Consider the following 18,218-nt stretch of genomic DNA (forward strand, 5'->3'; position numbering starts at 1 on the left):
GAGCATGAAATGACGCAAATTGACATCAGGAGAGCGTCCTAACGTTAACGCACATTCGTGCGATAGTTCAGTTGGCGCATTCACGTGGGAATCAGCAGCGTGCCCACTGACAATTAAAAGGCCTGTTAAGGCCATTAAAGAATCAATTAACTTAAATTTTTCACTGCCTGTCCAACGTTACTGTTGGCGGGCAGGAGAAAAGGCCAAGCGGCCCTTGCAATTTTTGGAAACCTCATCCACGGGTGGGATGAGGTTTCCTACATCAAATAAAAATGAAAAAAAATCTTTTAAATTTCACTTATAACATGTGACTCTGTCACATGAGGGGACATGTCTTATAACATTTTTCTGATCATTATTCTTTTGAATACTCTTCATCTCCCTGAGGCAGCTCTGTGCTTCAGGGAGCTTCTCAAGTGCATGCTCGCGCCCTTCACCCCGCACAGACAACGATGAGCGCTTCCACTTGTGTTTCACACTGGGTGGGCCTTAATCAGCCCACCAGCGTGAAACCACCTTCCGGCCTCAATCACGGGTTGAGGGTGGCTTCCCGACCACCACTGCCCACCCCTGCCAAGGTCAAAGTTCTGCCCCAAGTGTGTAGTTGGGAATTTCGGCTCACATGGGAATTTGGTGCTGAGGGAAATAGAGGTGCTCCTTTTCCAACCTTTTTTCGGCCTCCAGTAGCTGTAGCATTTACAAGTTGCATACCAGAAATAGAGGGTAACCTAGTGACAGTGTCAAGAAAGTGAAGAGCTAGGGGGGTGAGTTGTGGGTTTGAAGTATTCCAAAGAAAGTCAAAATGTGATATAACAGCAAAGAAGATAAGTGATTGATTGGTTGGTGAGCATTTTCTCTTGTCTAAACTAAGGAATTTTAATCGGCATAGGTATAACTAATTGAAATAAGACTACAAGCACAAGCAGGGATAGAGGTATTAATAAAAATGTAATTAAGAAAATAATTAATTAATTACTTAAAAAACACAATAAGAATGGCAGGGCAACTGATGTGTTACAGCTGTAGTTTTGGTGGTAGTATTAGCTGGTGGACACCAGAGTGATTCACGGCAAACATATCTGAAGTAAGTGCCTGTGGCTTGAGGACCTTTGGCTCAGAGTTCGTGAGCTGGAGGCCGAGCATCAGACACTGCGATGCATCAGAAAGGGGGAGGTTTCCTGGACACTTTGTTCCAGAAGGCAGTCATACCCCTTGGGCCAGGGTCATCTGAGTTGATCTGTCCTCAGGGACAGAAGGGTGTGACTGCAAATGAGGCAGACATGGGGGTCGAAAAGGAGCTTCAGCCCTTGCAACTGTAAAAAGGTTCCAGGTTCTTGCAGCTTGCATGGACAAGAATGGGGGCCGCAGGATGGATGAGCAAAGTGACCATGCCAACGAAATACAGGGAACCATTCAAGTGGGAGGAGTAAATAGAAACGCAGTAGTAGTAAGGAATAGCAATATAGTCAGGGGGGATAGACACAGTTCTCTCAGTCGAGAGCATGAGTCCATAAGGCTGTGCTGCATGCCCAGTGCCAGGGTTTGGGACGTCTTCTTGGGGCTGAAGCAGAAGACTGCAGAAGGATCACATGAATCACAAAATGTTGGTAAGCAGGTGCAGCAAATGATTAAGGCAGAAAATGGAACTGAGGGGAATTGAGTAGAAAAGTAGGGAACTGTTGCTGCAGCTGGACAAGGCCTTAGTTAGATCACATGTAGAGTACTGTGTACAGTTTTGGTTTCCATACCTTAAGGAAGGATATAATTGCACTGGAAGCAGTTCAGAGAGGGTTCACTTGACTGATTCTTGAGATGAAGGGGTCATTTTATGAGGAAAGGACGAGCAGGTTGGGCTTATGCTCATCAGAGTTTGGAAGAATGAGAGGAGGTCTTATTGAAACACATAAAATTCTGAGGGGACTTGACAGAGTGGATGCTGGGAGGATGCTTCTTCTTATAGGGTAATCTAGAACTTGAAAGCACAGTTTAAGAATAAAGAGTCTCCCATTTAAGACTGAGATAAGGAGAATTTCTTTTCTCTCAGAGGGTCTTTAGCCTGTGAAATTCTCTTCCATAGAGAGCACTAGAGGCTGGATCAAGGTTAAGTTAGATAGACTTTTGATAGACATGATAGTCAAGGATATGGGGGGCAGAGAGGAAAGTGGAGTTGAGGCCACAGTCAGATCAGCCATGATCTTATCGAATGACGGAGCAGGCTTGGCGGGTCTATTTCTGCTCCTAGTTCTTGTGCTATGGCCTTAATAGTCTATGGCACCCTAGTTAACTGAGATCAACTAACTCTAGCAATTAAGTCATTCCAGAGTGGTTGCTCAGCAAGTTTATCTGGAAAGCAGCCAAGTAATAATGGCCAGTCCCACCACAGCAGATGGTGAAATTTGAATTCGATAAAAATCTGGAATTAAAAGTCTGATGATGTCCATGAAACCACTGTCGACTGTTGTAAAAATCCATCGGGTTCACTAAGGTACTGTAGAGAAGGAAATCTACTGTCCTTACCTGGTCTGGCATATATGTAACTCCAGACCTACAGCAATGTGGTTAACTTTTAAATGCCTTCTGAACAAGGGCAGTTAGGGATGGGCAATAAATGCTGGCTTAGCCAATGATGTCCACACCGTATGAACGAATAGAAAAAAATTATGCCTTGGTAAGGAATCAACAACTTAAAGAGAGGAAGCTAGCAAAGAAAGAAGTCTCCAAAAGCCTTGGAAAATGCTGAGCCATGCAATTTAACACTACAGCACTTATTCCATTTAGACATCAAAGTAGCAGAGTAAATTGCAAAGAAATGCAACAAAAGTTGGTCAAACCTGAACAAATTATCAATTAAGAATATGCTTTGAACAAAATTAAATGGGTTTGCAATTGTTCTAGGATTCAAATTGAAGTAGCAAATGAAAAGGTGTCAGTGCAGAAGCAGAATTTAATTATTTGTTCAAACCTTTTATACTTAAGACTCCACTGCATTCATCACTTCCTGCAGGATTAGTAACTTTGCAGGAGTAAGTTCCACCATCTGCAATCTCTAGGTTACTAATCGTCAAAATAGCGGTGTTGTCTTGAAATGACATTGTGTACTTATCATTGGCTGTAATCTCTTTGTCATCTTTATACCAAGAAATACTGATTGGGATAGAACCAGAAAATTTGCATTCCATGTAAAAAGAAGTACCCAAGATGCTGGTCATTTTTCGTAACTTTTTTGTGAAGGAGGGTGCAATCATACGATCTACCCAAGACAGAATAACAAATCAATAAGATTACCGAAACAAACTTAAAACTATGCTTAACTTTACAATGAGCAAAGAAAATATAAAATTAGATAATTATATACTAACCCAGTACAGTAATAAAGGTTTTGCAACTGCAACTGCCCACATCATTTTTGACCTCAAAAGAGTATTCACCACTATCCTCATTTTCTGCAGAAAAAATCTTTAGACTGGCAACTTTATCTGAAAAACTTGTTTTATATTTTCTACTGGATATCAGCTCCTTGCCATTCCTGAACCATTTAATTTTTAGTTCTGGTGTGCCAGCAATTGTGAATTCCAAAGTTGCTGGGTCCCCCGCAGTCACACTAATTGGCTCTGCTTTCTCTAGGATATTTGCAGGCTCTATGGCAAAATAAAATCGTTAGTTACTATTAACAAAACATCGTCATTTCATAAAATATGAGTTTTGCATAAAAAGGGCCAAGACATTCTCAAACTAACCTTTCACAACTAATGTTGCCAGACATTTTTGACTTCCTGCTTCATTTTCTGCAATACAGGTGTATCTCCCACTATTGTTCATTTCAACAGCAGCAATTTGAAGAGTACCAATATTATTCTCATATGTCACTTTGATATTATTATTCTCTGTAACAACATCTTTATCTTTCAGCCAGGTTAGAGTGATAGGAAGTGAGCCTTTTACGCTGCATTGAAACATAGCTGAGCATCCCATAAGTGCAGTAGTATTCTCAATCTTCTTCACAAATGATGGTGATTCTAATTTAAAATGAACATACAGAATATGTATTTTATGGTCCATCTATTAAATGATCTTTGTTAATTTCTTAACATCTCTTTAAAACAGTAGATTATGAAAATACTTCCCTCGCTTTTGAGAACATTACTAACCTTTTACTTTTACCGTTGCACCACAGAGACATTTTCCTACTTCATTAGAAACGGTGCATTGATAATCACCAACATCTGAGGACTCAAAGAATCGAATTAGGAGAGAAGCATGAGCATCTTGGGAGATTATCTTGTACTTCTTGCTAGTTCGAATCAGCTTCCTGTCTTTATGCCAGAAAACTTCAAATGGAGCTGTGCCAGACAGCTCACATTCAAGAGAGCAACTGAAACCTTTTACTACTTCAATAGGTTCAAGTGCTTTGATAAAAGAGGGAGGCTCTACAAAGAAAGACACAAAAATCTCATGCTAAAATTCTATTTCAAACAATTATTTTTTTCCAATAGAAAAAGTAACAAAGATGTTGCCTAATATGAAACCAATGCCAACATCATACAGACCTTTAATTGTGATGACAGAGCTGCAGCTATCAGTACCCGCTTCATTTTGTGCTTCACACACATAATCTCCGCTATCTTCTACATTTAGATCATTAATCTCAAGAATAGTTGTAGAATCAACAAACGATATCTTGTACTTTTCGGAGGAATTCAGAATCTTATTGCTCTTATACCAGGCAAGATTGATTTCAGGTGACCCTTTCACTTGGCACTTCAAGTGCGCTGAATCACCTTGTTTCAATAGCAATGATGGTTCTAGCTTCTTAATGAATGAAGGTGGTTCTGAAGGAAGGTTTGAAGAAATATTTTAAGAGATGCCAAGAAGAGGTATTTACAAGAGAACTAAGATCACTAAGACAATTTTAAAGAAAAGGTGCAACACATAACATATTAATCATCGTTAGTGATAATTGAGAAAATTCAAAATGATTAAACTTTTCAACTTTTTTCAACAAAATAATGCCTATTCATATATAAAGATAAAACTGTTAAATTGGCAACAGGTATAAAGCAGCAATTGAAGTGTGGAAGAGGCCTCTAATTAGGTGGGAAGGCACACCATAGAGAGACCATTGCCTCCAGGACTCCCTCCCCGATTAAGTCAGGAGTGGGAAGGTCAAGGTCGGTCTTCCCACCCCTAGGCAATTTAAGGCCCTTAAAGAGCCATTTAAGAGTCTTAACCTGTTGGTGCTTGGGGTGGGGTGCCGAATATCATGTGGGCAGGTCATCTGTATATCCTGATAGCCTGCCTTGTGGGCTCAGGTGCAAGAGGGTAGGTTGGGGGAGAGGTGGGGGTGGGGGATGGCAGAAGGGGGTGTTGTGGTGGTGGGTATGCCCTGCTGCTTGAACAATTAGCCCAAAGAATCTGCTTGTCAATCACATTCAGAATATGACCAACATCTTTATACCATAGAATCATAGAATGGTTACAGCACAGAAGGAAGCCATTTGGCCCACTGTGTCTGTGCTGGCCCTCTGAATGAGCAATTCACCGAGTGCCTTTTCCCCAATTTTCCTTTTCAGATAATGATCAAATTCCCTTTTGAAAGCCTTAATTGATTCTGCTTCCACCACAGTTTCAGCCAGTGCATTCCACACCCTAACCACTCACTGCATGAAAAGGTTTTTCCTCATGTCATCACCACTTCATTTCCCAATTACCTTAAATCTGTGCTCTCTGGTTCACAAGCATTTCACCAATGGGAAGGTTTTCTCCTTATCTACTCTGTCCAGACTCCTCATGATTTTGAATACCACTATCAAATCTCCTCTCCACCTTCTCTACTCAAACTTCTCTAACCTTGCTACATAAAAAGGGCCTGAATCTTCTGGTCGGTGTGCGGGGGCAGGCCCCGCTCACTGAGGCGTAAAATGACTTGCGGTGACATCAGGCGTGCGTCCCGAAGCCACGGCATGTCATTCCGATCTTCAGTTCGGCTGCGCACCCACCAAACTGTCAAAGGCCTATTAAGGCCATTTAAAAACCAATTGAAACAACTAACAGGTTGGCGGGCAGATGAAGAGCCCTGGTGGCCTTCGCATTTATCATGAAACCTCATCCACGGGCGGGATGAAGTTTCATGAAAGCTTTATAATTCAAATAAAATTTTTTATTAAAATTCATTGTCATGTTCCAGCTCATGTGACACTGTCACATGAGGGGGACATGTCTGAATAATTTTTTCTATATTTTTTTAAGTCTTCATAACGAAAATAATCTCCCCGAGGCAGCTCTGTGCCTCAGAGAGATTTCCACGCTCTTTTGCGCATGAGCGCGAAAGAGCACAAGCCCTGACTCTCCCCCCGCCCACAGAGGGAATGCTGAGCGGTTCCGGGTGCGCGTCACACTGGGCAGGCCTTAATTGGCCCACCCATGTAAAATGGCAGCAATCGGCTGTGCGCCTGCCCGCGCCCCCTCCCACCCAACCCGCACGATAGGGAGAAAATTCTCCCCAAGGTTCTTCATCCCTGGAACATTTCTCATGAATCTTTTCTGCACTCTCTCTAAAAAGCAACTGACTAATTCAGGTATAGATTCCACTAATTCACATTACTAACTTATCGTCTTTACTCAACATTTCTCATTATGTAATGGGGGAGATATTTAAACAAGATCAAGATTGTCTTTGGATAAATTTACAGCCGTCTGGTTTTAAGAAATAAAGGATTTTTCAAGATAAATGCCTTTTAATTAAAATGAACAGAAGGACAGCTTTCATTGTGACTGAAGTATATCTACTGTGCATATTTCACTTGTTAGAAGAAAGGCATCATTTACCTATGATGCACAAAGTGTTACATATAAAGCATAGTTACTTAATCAATTCTACAGAATTTGCAATTACTTCAATACCCTCTGACAAAATGGAAAATTATCCTTATGAAAGATATATAAAGATATACTTGCATACAGCTTCACTAAATGATGAAAATGAGGTGATCATAAATAAGAATCAGCTGCATTAGAAAACAGCCTTTATTCAATATGTTTTAATTAAAGTATTATGTAATAACTGTGATTGCACATGTGTAAAATATGCAAACCAAATTTAAGAAAAATGTAATTTGAACAAACCAGAATTAGGGTTAGTTGTCTAACCTGCAACAAGAAACATTGCCTCTAATAAAAGTGTTTTTAAAAACTGTAAATAGTTTTAAACAACATAACCACAAGTTTTGCTTACCAGAGGTCTGCAATCTACAACATTCCTTACCTTTTACTGTTAATGACGCTGAGCAGGAATCACTTCCAGCTTCATTTGAAGCTGTACATACATAATTTCCTGCATCTTTCAGTTTGGTTTTCGGGATTTCTAAAACTGCTACCTTGTCTTCAAATGTAATTTTATAATCTTTGCCAGAGTGAAGTTCTAATCCATCTTTTTTCCATGATATCTTAACTGCTGTGTCTTCATCTACTTGACATTCAAGGCGCGTACTGCAGTTAATTATAGTCTGAACAGATTCAAGAGTCTTAGTGCAATGTGGTTTGTCAAATACTGTCAGATCAGCACTGCAAATATCAGTGCCACAGTCATTGGTCACTTTGCAAGAATAGGTTCCTTTGTTCTGAACCTTTACATTATCAATTTCTAAAACACGCTTGTTGTCTTTGATTGATATTTTGCAGTTCTCTTCATCAGTAATATCAACACCATTCTTCTGCCAAGTGGTATGGATCACAGGTGATCCAGCCACTGTGCACTGAAGTCTTGCAGTTTTACCCACAAATGTTGTAACTGATTCCAGTCTAGTTATAAAGCTTGGTGGGGAAAGTTCTACAAAAGAAACATTTTGGTTAGGATTTTAATTTTTGAAGGAATTACGATAGTGCTCATTTAGGACTGGTATGTTGTCCCAATTTACTTGAAAGAAAATTAGAAAGACAAAAGAAAACAGATGACACTAACACTTTCTGCTGTATTTGTTGCTCACCACCAAAAATAAACAAACTCATTTACAAAATAATCATCAAGGTAGCAAAATTGATTTAAATGTCATAGTTCTGTTTTGTGTTACTGAAGGAACATGTGAATTCAAAATTAAATACTTTTCTTCTGAAGGTGAAATAATGTATGTGGAGGGACAAAATTATGTTGTAATCTAATTTCAAAATTCAAACTAATCAAGCAGCTATGCAAACCTATTAATTTATTGCAATGATTTTTTAATGTTTTAAACACATTACTGGACCAACTGGGGGAGAGATGCCACCACTGGGATTTTTCCGATATCAGCCGGGCCACCTGCAAAGGCCTGAAGCCATCATTTAACTGAAGGTGGCCTCCTGGCCACAAGCTACCCTATTGTGGGCTCACCCTGTGTACTGATGGCCTGATAGATGTAGCCATGAGGGATTTTGAACATTTCACAATCCTGCAGAAAGCATCTCAATTTTATGGAGTGCCCTGTGGTCTCCTGCTCATCTCAGCCCACCTTTCAAGTGGGGCTGCTGACTGGAAATTGCTGCACACCCTCCCATTGGGCCTCTCACTTCATTGGTCCTCCTGCCGTCCTTAATTGGACAGGGCACGCAGAAGCGAATTGGCCATCTCCTGGAAGGTCACAAGCGACATCCCGCCCCAGCCACTTTCAGGTTCTCCACCCAGAATTGAGGCCGACGATAGAATTGCGATCCAATGGCAAAATTCCCAACCCATTCTATCTCATATTTATCAGAATAAGAAAATGCAATAACAAATTTATAAAAGAAGCCTAAAAGATGATGGACAAAATTATTAAATATTTAAATATCCTTCCAAAATGTAAACATTTTTCATAATTAAACTATATAAAAATATCAAAACAAGTTACACTATACAAAAATATCAGATCAGTGCGTTGCTACCATTGAAAGTGAGCACATGTGAAGTAAACATACGTTGGGACATATGTGAAGTGATATGAAAACATCCAAACCTTTTAAAACCAATCTTGTTGAAAACTAACTGTTAAAATGAAACACAATTTGAACATAAACTACTTACCAGTCACAATCAGTTTAGCTGTGCTGCTTACACTGCCACTCTGGTTTGATGCTCTGCAGGTGTAGTCACCACAGTCAATTAGCTGAGGCTTCAAAAGTTTCAAGAAGGAGATGTATTTCTCATTCACAATCCTGTACTTTTCACTATCACGAAGTTCAGCTCTTGCTCGAAACCACTGGAACCTTACATCAGGAATTGGATCAATTTCACATTCAAACTGAGTCGCTTGTCCAACTATCACCTCCAGTGATTCAATCTTCCTCTTGAAAGATGGAGGCACTATGATTTAAATTAAAAAAAAAGTGAAAAGATTGCAATTGTAAACTGCATATTTAGCAAGTGGCCCCCTGAAGCTCAAGGATGGAGGAGGAAGGGTGACAGAAACTAACAATCCAAGGAGTGACTGTGGAGAAGAAATGATTGTTAAAAGATGTTAGCTGACCAGTAGTTGTGCTCAACATAGTAAATGGTAAGACTTCAATGAATGACATTCAAGATTTATTGACATGTGTGGTGCCCATAGAAACATGCAAACAATTGGTACACCTATGAAATGTTTTTCCTAGAAAAGAGTAGATGACAAAAAAGGTGATATTAAGTTTTAGGAAGAAATGCAATGTTCAGTTGTCTTTTCGTTATGACAAAGTGGTGACAATGATAAAAATCTAGCAACTCCTCAAATGTGGATATGGGGATGAAAGCAATATTAATTTTGTTAGTAGAAACTTAAAATACCATGGCTGATGTTAATCAATAGTTAATGTTAAAGTACAAGAGAGCAAAAAAAAAATACTATATTCACAGTAAAGTTTAAACGTAGCATTAAGCTTTAAAAGTTACTTATTATCGGCAGTGAAAGCATGTGAAGATTGCATCAAGTCAGAAAGCAATTTTCATTGAAAGTAATACAAAACCAGCTTAGGTTTCCCAAAGTAAAAATAAAGTTTTAAAATTTTTGATGTAAAATTTTGCAGCAGCAACTGATGTGGTCTTCCCAGGCTTTGACTACACAGTATATAGATTGACAACTGGGTAATGCAATCATTCTTTTACTTTAAAAGGAAGGAAAAATAAAGGAAGACAGGAAAGGAAGGAAGGAGGGAAGGAAATATTTAGTCATGTTAATTTATTAGCATAAACGAAGCTGAGTCTTGAGAAAATAATATTAAAAGTTAACTAGATAGTTAGTTCAATATATTAGCTTTTGAAGTTCGTATTAACAAAGATTTTATCCCCATAATCCAACCTCTTAAAATAACTGTGAGTTTTGCAGAAGTAGTGGCTTTTCCAGCTTCATTCAGTGCCTCACAGACATATTCTCCTTGATGCTCCTCTTTCTGTACTTTGTTGATTATAAGTGAGTAAGTGTCAAGTTCTTGCAAACATTTGAACTCATTTTTTGAAATGATTTGCTTCCCATTGATATACCAATTTACCTTGTTAACTTTTGTTATGACTGTGCTTAATTTCACTTCACTATCTTCATCTACAGTAATATCTGTAAGCCCTTCAGTAATTACCGGAATGTGTTTGGTGATTTTTATTGGTGTTTCACCTGGCTTTCTTAGTTTAGAAATGCTGGTAACGATAATTTCTTCCATTTTCTTCTCTTTTTTGAGAATTTCCATTGGTTGTTCTACTGGAACAGGTGCTGAAAGAGCATCTGTAGTAATTATCGCACCACCAACATCCCTTATGTGACTTATTACTGTCCCTTTTTCAACTGTCTCTACAGATTTAAACTCCTGAATAAAACCCCCTGATTCAGTGGTTACTATCATTTCTTGAAGAACTGCCTTCTTTGAGATTGCAGGGTATTCTTGGATAACTGTAGCTTGTACCAATTCTGTTGTCTGCATTTTCTGTTCAGTCCTATGCATTCCATACCTAGCCACATCAGAGGCGTTTTCAGCAATATTGACAGCCTCAGGTGAGATAATCTCTTTGGCAGGAGTTATGGTGATGCACAATTTTTCTAACCTATCAGTTGGCAGTGGAATTATATCTAATTCCTCAGCTAGCAAAGCATGCTGTTGTTCATGAGTAATAGTATGGAAAGCGGCTGTCAATTCCTTTCTTAAGTCAGCTTTCTGAGGGTATTCTCCTTCAAATGACAGAGTTATGTCTATGGGAGGATTGACATTAGTAATCTGATATGTATATAAAGTATACTTAGGTTCTTTTTGAACTTTTAATTGCTTAATCTCCACCTGTTCTATGTTACCCAATAAGATAGAAGAAAGGACACAAAGTTCACTTGCTAAAGCAGATTGCAGTGCTTTCTTAATCTGCATACCAACATCTAAGATGACTGCTTTAGGAACTTCAACATTAAATGCCGTTTCTTTATGGAGCGCATTACTTTCTTGTATTACATGAGCAAGCAGTGCTTCATCTGGCTGTTTCTCTGTCTTCAGAATTTTTTGCTCTGATCTCTTGATTCCTGAGGAATGTTCCTCTTCAATGATCTGCTTTTCTTGATGCAACAATGGAAATCTTACTGACTGCCCCTCTTGGATTCTTGCTGCAAAATCCTCTTCTGCAGCCTCGAACATCCGAATGCTTTCTATAGGCATTGCCTTTTCTTTAACCTGCACAGAAACTGAGGGGAACTTTGATTCATATTTATCTTCACAGGTTGCTACACTTGAGGCTTCAGAAATGGCAAGAGAACCATCTTCCACTATCTTGTTCTCTGTTATAGTACTGAACTGTTTGACTGTGTCATCCAACTTATTTATTACTGCACGCTGTTCTTTTTCGTCAACGGTAAACAATTTCTCTTTTGATAGGTGCATTGGTACAGTTACAGACGGGAGATACTCTTGTGGCAGAAGCTCACTTTTAACTTCAGCCTGGAATCTTTTAATTTCCATTTCAAGTGGTTTAGTTTGTTCAGCTGACAACTCTGGTTTCTCTTCCATAACAGCAGTATAGCTGTATGCTTTCTCAAGTTTATGTGCTGCAACATGAGCAGCTGGTTTTTCATAAGGTAGCATAGCATCTTTATCAAGAATGCATGTAGTCTCCATATAATGAGGACATAAAATAGAATTCTGTTCTTTTGTAGATTTAACTGTGATTGCATCTTTTACATCAGATAACAGACTTGTGTATTCATAAGGTATAAGGTGCTGTTCCTCTGATAATAATGAATGTAGCAATGTTGGGCTCCTTCTGATGTCAGCTTTCTCTTCTGTAGGCACTTCAAAAGTAAATGTTGTTTCTTTGGGCAGAGTGTTCTGTCCCTTAACAATCTGTAAATGTAAAGGTTTCTTTTCTTCTTCTTTTGATGTTAATGAGATTGCACTATCTAACCCAATTATTATTTTGGTATGTTCACTTGTGAGCTGTTGTTTTTCTTCTGCAGTTAAAGCAGTTTTCACAAGTTTATCTTTCATAAATGAAGCTTGTTGCATGTCAGCTTTACATACTTTAAACAGAGATTCCTTTGGTAATGATTTCTGGCTTTCAGTAACAGACATCAAGAACGGTTTTGGCAATTCTTTTAATGACTTTGCTTCTCTTGCTTCATCTAAGGTTTGTAGGTCTTTTGTCATTTCATGCCTTATTTGTTTCTTCTCTGTTGCCACAGCTGTGTGAATCTCCATTTTTCTTTCCTTTTGCATTTCACATTTCTGTAACTCAGGAATTTCAAAAACAAACAAAGCTTCTTTGGGCGGTTCTTGATGTCCCTCAACCTTATAGCTGTGCAAAGAGTATGCTGGCTCTGTTTTTGATATTTCTTTTTCTAAAACATTAAGTATTGCAGTCCTGGAGCTGGGAATTCGATGCTTTTCCTCAGACAAAATGCTTGTTTCTTGTGTCTTTGCCTTAGAAGCTATAGTGGGCGAATCTCTAATACTAAAACTACCTTCCTTTGGAATTACAGCTTTCTCCTCAACCGTAGGCAAGCAAAGGGCAGAGTCTAACTGTACTTCAGTGCTCGATAATTCAAATATTGGTGGACTTTTAATTGGTTCATAATGTTGCTCTATATAGCCTAGACTCTCTTGTGTAGTTTGCGAATGCATTATTATCTGTCTCTTTCCTGCAATTGCTGCTTCTGCAGCAGAGACAGTCACCTCATGCAACATGCCTGTCTGTTCACTGTGAACAGAATGTTTATCTTCAGAAGCTATTGTATACACCAGTTGATCTCTGTCTTGTAATTCAACCTGAGCTTCACCAGGTAACTTTACCATGAATAAACGTGACTCTGTGGCATGATCACCTACAGATTTTGTGTATGTCTTAGTATGTTGCTTTTGAACCACTTCCTGTTTCCTATGTTCAACAGTAGCAAAAGTACCACTGAACACAATTAGCTCTGCTGTGCAAGTTGTTTCTCCAAATGGGTTAACTGCTTTGCAGGAATACAAACCACTATCCTCTTTCTGTGCATTATTGACAGTTAATGAACCAGAGCCGTCAGGGTTAGAACTAAGGTTGCACTGCACACTCTGATGAATCTGGGAGTTTCCCTTATACCAAAGTACCTCTGGCACTGGCTCGCCTATCGCTACATACTCAAATTTAGCGGGCAACCCTTCTGGGCACTGCAAAGATTTAAGTTCTTTGAAAAAATGTGGTGGCTGACCCTTAGGTAAATGTATGGTTTCTATTGGTATCATTGGCACAACTTCCTTTGATAGTGTCTCTTTACTTATTTTTTTGTCTGGTAATTTTGCAACTGGAGGCTTTGCAGCTGATTTCCTAAACCCTCCCATGCCTTCTTTTGGTTTTATCTTCAGGTATGCACTACATGAAGTCTCTCCAAGTACATTAGTAGCTGAACAGGTATATTCTCCCTCATCTGTAAATTTTGCATAAGGTATAATTAGACTATATTCATCCCTATCATAAACAAACTTGTAATATGATGAAGGAGTCAATTTTTTACTGTTATAAAACCACTGAACAGAGGGTTTTGGGAATCCAGTAATTGTGACAGTGAATTTAGCTACATCTTCCACAACTACCTCAATGCTAGAAATGCATTTAATGAATGCTGGCACTGCTTTTAAAGGCTTAGCATCAGTTTTTATGTCTGAAATGCTGGAAAGGACTGCTGTTTCAGGCTTGAGTTCAAATGTTTTGTCTGACACATGAAGGTCACTACTGTAGAAATCTTCCCTCTGATCTTCAGCAGCGATGGTAACAGAGCTAGAAAATTCTGTATAAGAAATAAGATGTTTAAATTTAGAAAATGTGTTGATTGTGAGTGATGCTTCTTAATACTGGAAACTGAAAATAATCACAAAAATTAATCATATAACTTTGCATGCTAAACTCAAGTTGCTTCAAAAGAATACAATTCTATAATAATTTACCTCAAATATTTATCTTCAATCTATACATGGAATAGGTTCCATTGATTGTGAACAGAATTAGTCCAAAGCGGGCAAAAAAGTTTTGCTTCAAGCTACTTTGAACATCACACCAGCAACATAAAAAAAATTGCCTTCATAGTTCAAGTTAAAATTGAACTACTTAACTTAAAAATTTATTGAGATTTGTAGATACTAAATACATGTTTTCTGAAAAAAGATGTCCAGCCCTGCCTTGGAGGGACCCGCTGCTAGGGATCTAGCAGGCGTGCCAAAAGTCCACTGGCTTTCAGTGGGACCGGAATATCCCAGTGGCTGGCAAGACTGGAACATCTTGGCCTAATGTCAAATCTATATTCTCCATTTTTGAATCAAAATGAATAAAAAACAGCTCTGTAGATTGAGGTTTGCTAGTGGTGGAGTGACATCTTGCCATGGGAATTTTACAGAATTCCATTCTAGGTTAGTGATGATGGTATTATTTATTACTATGCAAAAATGTTTTGCATGCCAGAAATTTTCTAAAGGCTTGAATAATTTCTAATATAAACTTTATTCCACCACAGAAATACATATATTTCAATCAAATAAATCAGATTTGAGCAGTAATTCGTGCCACAAGCAAGCTAAAAGAAAAATGCATTTCTACTTTTACTTTAGTAATAACACTATCCATATGATAATTTCATAGACTGCTAAGTTTCAGACTGAAAAATAACACAGCTTTCATTTCAAAACCTTGCCAATCATCTGGTAACTTAGTGTTGTCAAACCCATGTTGAATCTTGGTTTACTTGAAGAAAAACAATTGACTAAGCCAGGGCCTGGTCCAGTGGTTCAGAGGATAAATGCAACATTTGTCTAGCACTGTGCCACACAAAACCTGATTTATGCTCTTAACTCGATAGCAATGAAGTGCTAAAATTGGCTTCAACATCTCCAGACAATGGCAAAACAGAATCAGCAAAAGCTCCTGTTCCTGATCACTATCCAGCAATCCATACTGAATGTAGTGCTGAATTTTTACTGTGGGTTTTGAGATCCCAACTTTCGGGTGAAAATCAGGTATTGAGCCCACAGAGGGACTGACTCAATGATTTTACTGGAGGTAACCTCCTAATTGGCCACCTGAGAGCCCACCATCTGATTCTGGGTGGCAGGTAGACTCCTGATGGTGCTGGCCCAATCAGTGGGCTGGCAGCTCTGAAGCCTAGGCAGTGCCAGTGGGAGAGGTGGGTGCTGCTGAGGCTGGTCACAGATGTTGAGGTGACTGAAAATGGAGGCACCTCAGTGAGGTAAGAAAGAATTAAATTTCAGGATGGCCGAGGGTGGTAGGTCACATCGATCACAGAGCAAACCCCTCCAGAGGATTGTTGGGGGTGCGGAAGCTGCCTTTCGCGCCCACGGCCCCTTGTGTGGCATGGAGCCTCTGGCTCTGAAGGCCCCTCCAGCCAAATCAAAAGTGCCAGCTCTATGAAGTTGGCAGATCCTCCAAATGGGGGGGGGGGGGGGTGCTGCTGCACATCATCAGCAAAATGCTGATGGACCTGTACTGACCTTTAATTGAGCCCTGATTATGGAAATTGGCTGCCTGCCTCCATGGAGCAGGAAGCCAATCTGCCTTGCAGCCCACCACTGAAAAACATCCCCAGCAGCGGGACAGCAAAGGGGAGCCATCTCAACGCAGCTCCCTGCTGATTTACCAGCTACATCCTGCTTCTGCTGATAGCACCCAGGGACAGTAAATTCAGCCGTTTGTGTGTGGACATTAATTAAGTGCAGGTAACATTCACCATGTTGGTCCCACACTCAAATAATTTACCAACATTCACTGACCATCGTAAAACTACCAATTTGGCAAGGTACTGGGGAGCCACTATCACCTGTAGAACTGCATCATAGTGTGAGCTACTATCTTCAGGAGAAGGTTAAGTGAAAGGAAATATACCTTACATATCAATCACATTTTTACTTGATAGCAAAACCAGAGGTGCCATCATCCACTAGTCTACGATATAGAACATGATATAATCACGATATACAGCAACAGAAACCTGTACAAGGAATGAATGATGTCTGTATCAAAGAGCTTCTCACCAAGATGGAAGTCTAACTTTTTTCATTCATCATGTCTTAAATCACGTCAAATGGGGCAGATAAATCATGGAAAACATCACATGCTTTCACATAACTAGACAGTTGCACTTGCGAGAACATAATTGATAAACAAATTGACCAAAATGTTCATTTATGCTTATATCATGAAAGATACAGTTTTTTAAACACTTTTGGAATTTGTAGAAATCAAACCACTAAAGCCACTCCTTCACTACTAAACAATTTTTATGTTTTGGACAAATATTAAACATTCATTACAAAAGAAAAGCTTCACTTTTAATGTAAAATTAACAAATTACAAAGTAAATATTAAAATGATAATCAAAGATGTGAGCCACATTATTTGCAAACTCATTGAAGACTCAATTTCCATTGTAGCTTTACCAACCTCTGAAATCATCTGTATTATGACATGGTTGAAGTCTTTGGGCCCACCGACTATAAATTTTTACTGCTCTATATTCACAATTATGTAAACTGCTCAAAAGATTTAACTGACAGACCAGGTAATAATTCTCAGGGCACATTAAAATCCATAGATAAAAGCAAAATACTGCAGATGCTAGAAATCTGAAACAAAAACAGAAAAATGCTGGAGAAACTCAGCAGATCTAACAGCATCTGTGGAGAGAAAAGAAAGAGTTAACATTTTGAGTCCGTATGACTCTTCTTCAGGAGTCATACGGACTCAAAACGTTTTTTTTTCTCTCCACAGATGCTGTTAGACCTGCTGAGTTTTTCCAGCATTTTCTGTTTTTGTTTCACATTAAGGTTCACTGTGGCACAGAGTTTACTTCCTCCAACAACAACTGTGGTAACACACACCAGTAAGTTCTGCAGCTACATAAAATGAATTATTAATCCAACATAATGTACTTCTGGCCCTGAATAATCTCTCAAGCTCTTCTGGCCTCCAAACACTGCTCTTAAAGTCAACTACTACAGAATGACAAGAAAATCACTGAATAAACCAAATTTTGAACACCTAGCCTATGTGATGATGTAGTCCATTGGTGCTCCAATAAACTATGCCATGGAGTAGCACGATGTGGTTTAACATGGGATTCCCTAAACACCTTTATGACTGAGATCATAAACATAAGACTGCCAAGATAGGAAATCCAGGTAAAGAGTCGCATAGGCACTTTCTGGCCAAAAACATCTGGGGCAAGGTAGGTTCATCTCTACCTTAGCTGCAAAGAATGCACACATAAGAGATCTAAAAGGAAATGGTAACAAATGAATAAAAGGAGTATATCATAAATGAATTCATACTTACCAAAGCTTCAAGAATCCTTCTAAATTATAGCCACCAGGAACAATCCTGTAATGTACACTGCAGTAGTTCTGTCTTGATACATACATTCATTCAAGAACTATGGCTCGTAATCATGAGCATATCCAATCTACTCCTTCATATGACAACTGATATCGCTTTCAGCCCTCTCTATCACATTCTCTTGGCTTGGTCTTCCGTCCATAATATCAAACAGTTTCATGAAATGACAATTCCACATAGCCTAAAGTTATGAGGCACCAATTTGCCAATAGTAAAATATTAGGCAATAAATTGCTGTTGGTGATATTAGCAGATAAATCTTTAACATGTTAATTTGGACATTGCTCTGGGCATTTTATTGTGGCATTAGGCCAGTTAAAATAAATAGGATTAACGATCCTATTGGTGGACAGAGGAATGTCATATCAGCATGTTCAGTGATTTTCCTCCAGTATCA

At 39.0% G+C, this 18,218-nt stretch overlaps 1 protein-coding gene across 1 annotated transcript in view; it reads right to left on the reverse strand.

The window, feature by feature from the left end:
• Positions 1 to 18,218, reverse strand: part of ttn.1 (titin, tandem duplicate 1) — a 685,821-nt gene that overhangs the window by 277,865 nt on the left and 389,738 nt on the right. The window contains exons 69-76 of the mRNA XM_041201521.1: positions 10,281 to 14,210; positions 9,035 to 9,313; positions 7,262 to 7,825; positions 4,548 to 4,829; positions 4,149 to 4,427; positions 3,738 to 4,016; positions 3,360 to 3,638; positions 2,963 to 3,250 (exon numbers count right to left, since the gene is read on the reverse strand). Coding sequence (XP_041057455.1) covers positions 2,963 to 3,250; positions 3,360 to 3,638; positions 3,738 to 4,016; positions 4,149 to 4,427; positions 4,548 to 4,829; positions 7,262 to 7,825; positions 9,035 to 9,313; positions 10,281 to 14,210 — 6,180 coding nt within the window. The remainder of the gene's footprint in view (positions 1 to 2,962; positions 3,251 to 3,359; positions 3,639 to 3,737; positions 4,017 to 4,148; positions 4,428 to 4,547; positions 4,830 to 7,261; positions 7,826 to 9,034; positions 9,314 to 10,280; positions 14,211 to 18,218) is intronic.

This window comes from Carcharodon carcharias, chromosome 12 (genome assembly GCF_017639515.1).
Source record: "Carcharodon carcharias isolate sCarCar2 chromosome 12, sCarCar2.pri, whole genome shotgun sequence".
NCBI classification, from domain to species: Eukaryota; Metazoa; Chordata; class Chondrichthyes; order Lamniformes; family Lamnidae; genus Carcharodon; species Carcharodon carcharias.